At 49.9% G+C, this 6,985-nt stretch overlaps 1 protein-coding gene across 1 annotated transcript in view; it reads right to left on the bottom strand.

Moving 5' to 3' along the window:
• Positions 1-5,271: 5,271 nt before the first annotated feature.
• LOC104405751 (chromosome unknown open reading frame, human C2orf70) overlaps positions 5,272-6,985 on the bottom strand; it is a 5,047-nt gene continuing 3,333 nt past the window's right edge. The window contains exon 3 of the mRNA XM_010014559.1: positions 5,272-5,416. Within this exon, the coding sequence (XP_010012861.1) occupies positions 5,272-5,416 (145 nt within the window). The remainder of the gene's footprint in view (positions 5,417-6,985) is intronic.

Genomic DNA, 6,985 nt, shown 5'->3' with positions numbered 1-6,985 from the left:
TCAGCAGTAATCAAGAGCTGAGTGGAGATGCAGCAAGGTAAACTCAGTGCCCAGGCAAGCAGCCAGCTCAGAAACCAGCCCGAAGGACTGAGGGTCCCATAACCCACCTTCCACCTGACCACGCTGACCACAGAGCACGGTTTGCAGGCTGCTGGTGCCCTCTAAAGGAAGAAGCAAAGGGAAGAAGTCCGCAGCACGTTTGTCCCCAGCGGCGTCAGGACAGACACCCTGCTGCAAGAGACATGTCTTCTGCTTTGGAAACAAGGCATGGAATTGTTGGGGGGTGAGGGAGGCTGTTTCCACCAGCAGCACCAGCCCAGCAGCCTGGTCTCATCCTTGCTCTGGCCCTGCCTGCGAGATATCAGGGCTACAGAGGAAAGGTGCCTGATCATCAAAGCCCTGATGAGCACAAGAAAGCTGCAGAAACCCTGAGAGAGGCTTTAAGAGTATTAGCCCGAGGTGGGTTTAATTTGCGTTTTGTCCTAAGAAGAGTTGTACAGCTCTAAATAGCCAAAAATATATTATCTTCGTCAGGATCATCTTATTCCTCAGTTCCCCATGGTTGTCACCCCAGCACATCACTCACTGCTGGGGCAACCCATCTGCTGCATAATTATAGGTGAGAAGAGACCTTAAAGCTCATCCAGTTTCAACCCCACTGACACAGGCAGGGACACCTTCCCCTAGAGCAGGCTACTCCAAGCCCCATCCAACCTGGCCTTGAACACTGCCAGGGATGAGGCAGCCACAGCTTCTCTGGGCACCCTGTGCCAGGGCCTCACCACCCTCACAGGGAACAACTTCTTCCTAAGATCTCATCTCAATCTCCCCTCTGTCAGTTTAAAGCCATTCCCCCTTGTCCTGTCCCTACAGTCCCTTGACAAAATATGCTGAAAACATCTCCATTTTTCTTTGCATTAAAAGGCTACTGAAACAGGGTCACCAGAACTGGCTGTTCAAAATATGTCCTGGAAAGGCCAAGGTATGCTTGGTGCCTTCAGTGGAGAGCCAGGGAGGTGGAGAGAGAAGGAGCCAGGAAAGTGATTGAAATGTTCCTTGCTTCCATTACACAGGATGCAATAATTTCCAGCACAGTTTAAAGCGTGGAAACCCACCGTGATTTTCTCAGGAAGGTTTCTTCACAATGACATTCTTTTGCATCTGTTTTCATTTCCTTTCCTGTACTTGAACCCTACAGGGTGTATTCAGGCCACCCTCTTTTCCCTGCCTGCATATCACTCCTTCCACGCACCACTTGAGAATGTGCCAGGCAGTGACAAAGCATGTCCAAGGCTAAAAATAGACCCCACGTTGGGTATTTATGGTAAGATCACCTCCCCGCCAACTCCCTGCCAGGCAGCCCTGCCAGAAGACCTGGTGACAGACAAGTCATCTTCTCAAGACATGGTTTGATAACCCCTGTCTGCTCCCACCATGTTTAATGGACCGGGGAGAAGAGGGAGAGATTTCCCCATGATGGGAACCACCTTGTAGGGTTTGGTGCTTGGACCGTGCCAGGCATGAATTAAAGACCAGGATTTCTTTATGTGCTGGGGTGGCTGGAAGGATGAGCCCATCTTGGAAGTCATAGCCAGAGCAAAGAAAATAAGAGAGATTTATTTGCAGCACTGGCTTTGATGTGCGGGGGAGCTGCAGAGATCTTCAAGGACAAGGTTACGGAGCTCCTCCAGTGCCTGCAGAGAGTGGGGTTGGTGGTGAGGGGCTCAGACTGATGGTAAGGAGTGGCAGAAGGGACTCACATGAGTGTGAAAAGGCAATGAAAAGGCAAAAAAGTCCTCACTTGGCATCTAAATGCTAGACACTGAGTTGTCTGTGGTCCAGAGCCATCAGTCAGGGAAGACTAGGGTAGGAGCTGTGAGCCCAGGAGAACAGGCAGACGTGCTCAACGAACCCCAGCAACCCCCTCAAACCCACCAGAGAGCTCCTGGGAGGGGGGTGAGGGCTGAGATACCCACACCAGATGGCAGGTGGGCAGATGCTCAGGTCCCACCCCTGCAGCATCACCCTGGGTGCCTAAAAGCAATTTCAGGATCAGAACCTGGGCCTGCAAGGGGTGACCCACACGAGCGGCTGATCTCCACCCAGCCTGTCCCTTTTCACTAAAGATCTGAAACCTCCTGTTTAATTCAGGGCTCTAACGTCTGATGCAGCACCCAGACTAGGGACACCTCAGCAGCCACCTCAGGGTCAACATGCAAAGCCCTTCAAAGAGGTCAAATGAAATTTGGTCAAAATGGTGCCCTTAATGAATTTTTTCTTATAGTTCAAATAAAAAGATGTCTGTTGCTCTTTGACCTTAGTACCACTGGCTCAAAGTGACTTTCTTCCTTGTGGCTGCTGCACACATCCTCTCCCCACACCGTAAATGCTGCCTGGTTGTTCTTGGCCAAGGAACAAGCCCTACAAAACATGCACAAGTCATGTCTCACCATGAATGATGACCTGGCAGGAGTATAAAGTGATTTTAGTAATGCACTAAAATACATGAGGACTTTCCTTGGTGTGTTAAACCCAGGCCTTTGAAGTGCTGCAGTAGTTAGTCCCCATCAGCTTGCTCTAAGTGCATGAAATGTGCTGGCTGGGGAGTCATGAGGAGATAGATAAGTTTAAAAGGGTTTTTTTACTTCAGATGTCAGTGAGTGGGGGGAAAAGTCAATAAAAAGCTATTAACCCCCCCCCATCTCTGGATTTCCAAAATAGCTGCTACAAAGAGCCCCTCATTGCTGGGGTATTTTTGTGTTTCAAATCAGGCATGGAATCAGACAGGAGGCTGGTTATGAACAAGATGAATAGAAAAGGCCCCCAGGATATGGCTGGAGCTCCTGCCTCTGCCCTCCCTCTCAGCAGGTCCGAGACGGGGTGGGAGATGGAGCTCTGCCCGTAATGGTGCAGAGAGGGGTCAGGGCCCCTTCTCCAGCTCTCTGGGTAAAGGGCTCAGGCTGACACCTAGAGAAATGCTTTTCATAGCTAAGCAGGTGTCTCTCCAACATGGGCACAGTTTGCAAAGTGGCTAGTGGCCCAAAGGCACCATGTGCCCTTATGGGTGCACACATGGGGGCAGAGCCCTGGTTGTCAGCATCAGTGACAGACTCTGTCCATGCCCTGCTGTGCCATCCACATCCAAAATCGTAGGAGAAAATATCTTTTCTCAAATAAATTAAACAGGGCTAAGGCTGTGCACTGCTCCTGAGTAGCTACACACAGTGACACTGTCTTACTGGCAGCCTTGTCTTCATTACCCTGTACGATTTCATGCCATCCACAGGCTCATCACCCTGTTGGAAGTCACTAGTGACTGCACTGAAGTCCATGTGGTGCTCTTCCCCACCATTGTAACTGGTGATCCAGGTAAGAGTGTCCTGGGTGACCTCCCAGTGCTGTGAGCAGAACCTGGACCCGGGCAGAGCTGCCTTTCCACCCCGGTGGATGCAGCAGCATGCATGGCCAGGGGCTAAGCAGGGACATTTTGCCTGCCTGATGGTGACACCGTCAAACTGAGCTAATCCCCTGCCCGTCCTCAATCTCTCCTCAGCCCATTGCTCATCCCACATTGCAGGAGGAGCTGTGTGGTGCGCAGCTGCCCCTCTCCTTGGAGGCCATAGACAAAGGGCATACCAGCTGCTCACAGGCATGTCCCCATGGCACGCAAAGCTGGAGTGTGGTGGTGCATTTCTTCTTCCTACCTCCTCTTGGCAGCTCTGCGACCTCAGGAAATCCCATCAGGTCATGGCCTTTGTGTTACGAGTTGGGTAGTGAAGCATCCCTTGTCCATACCAGGCACTCATGCACAGCTAAGGCAGGAGGCACTGACTGTAGGAGGGATGCCTGTTGCCTGGCCAAGGTGGGAAGCGAAAGTGGGGATAATCAGTCATCCCCTGACAGCCTTGGAACATTCCTCACCTTGGTAGTAGCCTGAGTGGAATGGTACCACTGTTACTGGAATTTTGAAAATTCCAGTAATTACCAGCTTGGATTGTGGCCAGGGTGGAAATTTACTGATGACTAAAGTAAATCATCTTGCGACCGTACAAAGAGTGGTCTTAAGAATGGCCCTTTGAGCTCCTCTGGACTGCAGAGGGCCGTGACAACATCTCCCTCTGAGCAACTCTTCCAAGTGTGCAGTTTGGAGGACTGTCACCAAGGGCTGATGCTGGAGCCTGAGCTGAAGACTCCCCACTCCTCCTTGCCCCTTGAGAAATGGTGAGATATTTGATGTGAATATTTCACTGCACTCAAGTGGAATTTCAACGGGTATACTTTTATACATGCATATATAAATATATACACACACATGTATATACATACCTCTTTATGTCTGTGTGCATGTGTGGGTGAATTGATTTAGATACCCTATAGCAAGTATAGTATGAATGTTATCACCTCAGATCTGTAATTAAGTCACTGTTGTGACTGTAGTAAACCGTATTGTCTCACTTTGTAAGTGTTAAATTAGTCAATGATGAAGCTCGACTAACTTTTGTGATCCACCTTAAATTGTGAATAACCGTAGACAGCTGCTGGATCTTGCGATCCACCTTAGAACTGCAGTCTGCTGCTAGGTCAAAAGTGTAAAACTCCCATCTGTGGTGAATTGGTACTTTTACAACATCGTATCAAGATCATCTTTCACTGGTATCTTCGACAGTGCTTCTTTAGGTGACCCAAAGTGATTACACACGTAACCCTCTAGACACAAACTGTTGACCAAGTCTGGGACCAAGACTGGATTTAGCCTCACCTAAGCTCCATCAGGAGTTTAGAAAGCAAAAAGGGGTCCACTTTGAACCTTGTGGCTCAATGGATTTCCTTGCTCTTTGTATTTCTCCCATAAGACAAACTATTGACCAAGTCTGGGACTAAGACTGGATTTAGTTGTACTGAACTTCCATCAGCAGTTTAGAAAGTAAGTGGGTCTACTCTGAAACTCGTGATCAGTGGGAGGGTCTTCCTTATTCTTTTGCCTCTTCAGTGTCTGTAAATCATTCTAGCTTGATTCTAACTTGATTTTCCTTTGTGCGTTCCATCCATGTAGTAAGTAATACAGTGAACTTTGCCATTGAACTTTTTAGGTCACAATTCAGAAATTCATATTAAAACTACTTTTGCTAATAACTTTGATGGTGATTCTTTGGGCGACACTAAACTCATTCATGACACCGAGACAGCAAGCTCTTTCTCCTTTATTTTCCTGTTATTTCTCTCCCAGCTGGAAAACAAGGTTTCCACAGGGGGCAGGCTGGACGACACCACTTAGGCTCGGTACTCGAAATAGCTGTTCCGGTTCTGTCTCTCCTTGGCGCTGATTCTCTTCCCTGAGGGGAAGGTCTGGTAGGTCCGCACATTCAGAGGTGACACTTGCATCAAATGCCAGTGGGTCTTTGCGCTGAGCGGTGGGCTGGGGAACAGCAGAGCACCAAGGATGGTTACGGAAGTGTAGAGGTGCAGGCGGGGCTCAGCCCTAGGGGTGTGCTCTGAGGGCACTGGGGCACCCATGGCTCAGCACTATTCACCCCAGTAGAGCTGCAGAAGCAGGTGAGCTTGCAGCATTGTCCCAGTAAAAGAAGTTGGATTCCCCAACATTGGACACTGTTAAGATTCAGCTGGACAAGGTGTTGGGCCACCTAGTCTAGGTCATGCTTTGCCTAGAAAGGTTGGACTAGATGATCCCCGAAGCACCTCCTTGCCTGGGATTCTAGGATTCAAGGATTCTAATATTCCTGAGCCATTGCATGTCACCCAAAGCCTTGCTGTCACCAATTGCATCAGCACAGCTGTTGCTTACTGGTAAGCACAAGGAAAACCAAGGTAGAATTGGGAGGTTTTGCCTGTGCCACATTCAGAGCTGATGCTGCAAGGCCAAGCTGCACTCTCCTGTTTGCAAGCACCCCTGACCTCCAGACCACAAATACTAATGTACAAACAGCTCTGCTTATTGGCATTACCCACATGGGTTCAGTCACATATCTGCATGAGGAGGGACCGTGTGAATGGGTATTTTAAGGGATAAAGGAAAAATACAGATGGTTTTCATCATTTACACCACTTGTGCTGCTTTGGGGTCACGTTGCCTGTCCCTCCAGGAGCTGGACAAAGTCAAATCATTTCTGTTGGAATGGGTTGGGGAGCAGCAAGGTCCTCAGCAACAAGGAGCAGGAGTCCACAGCAGCTAGTCAGGGTCAGGAGCGGGTCTGGAGATGGTGGCCAGGGTAGCCCAAGGCCACCTGGCAGTGAGGTACATTTGGGACCAAGCTCAAATCCTGGTCCATGTTGGAGTGGAGGAGGCCCAAGAACGGGTGCCAAGCCAGATGTGGCACAGCTGCAAAGGTGGCAGGTGGTGACTCTGCAGCTTCAAAGCAGATCCCAAAAGAAAGGAGGTGCCAGCATCACCTCCAGCTTTGTTCACAACAGCTCATATCAGCACCAGGGCTGACCTTGGCATCTGCCAGCTTAACTCCTGTAAGTGGAATGCGCTCATGGCCCCAACACCATCTGTTTTACTCCATCCATTTTCATCTATCCTTCTCATCCCACACATTTCTCTGCCTTCTCCTGAAACCTGGCCTGCATGAAGGACAGCCTCCCACTCTCCTGTTTGTATTAGATGGGCAGCGAAGGGGTGATAAGAAATCACAAGCCAGACTGAACAGCCCCAGCACACATCCATAATGAAGTGCTCCATTCCCATCAATGAACCTTTCTTTTAAACAGCTTCACTAGCTCCACACACAAAGTTTTGCAGATTCGCAGGTTTCCAGGGCTGGCCATAGCCAACCTCACTGCTGTGTTCCCAGCACCACCATTGTTTACCATCTCACAGCAAGGGGGATCCAGCCACCTCCTGGGCTGTGCAAGGAGGCCAGTGGCCAGTGAGGCAGAGACAGCATCCAGCTGCCCTGGTTGGTGTCTGCAGTGCACTGGCACAGGTTGCCCAGAGAAGCTGTGGCTGGCCCCTCCCCGGGAGGGG

Source organism: Nestor notabilis, unplaced genomic scaffold, assembly GCF_000696875.1.
Source record: "Nestor notabilis isolate BGI_N333 unplaced genomic scaffold, ASM69687v1 scaffold1705, whole genome shotgun sequence".
NCBI lineage: Eukaryota > Metazoa > Chordata > Aves > Psittaciformes > Psittacidae > Nestor > Nestor notabilis.
The sequence above is the reverse complement of the archived record's forward strand: the minus strand, read 5'-3'. Positions and strand labels throughout refer to the sequence as shown.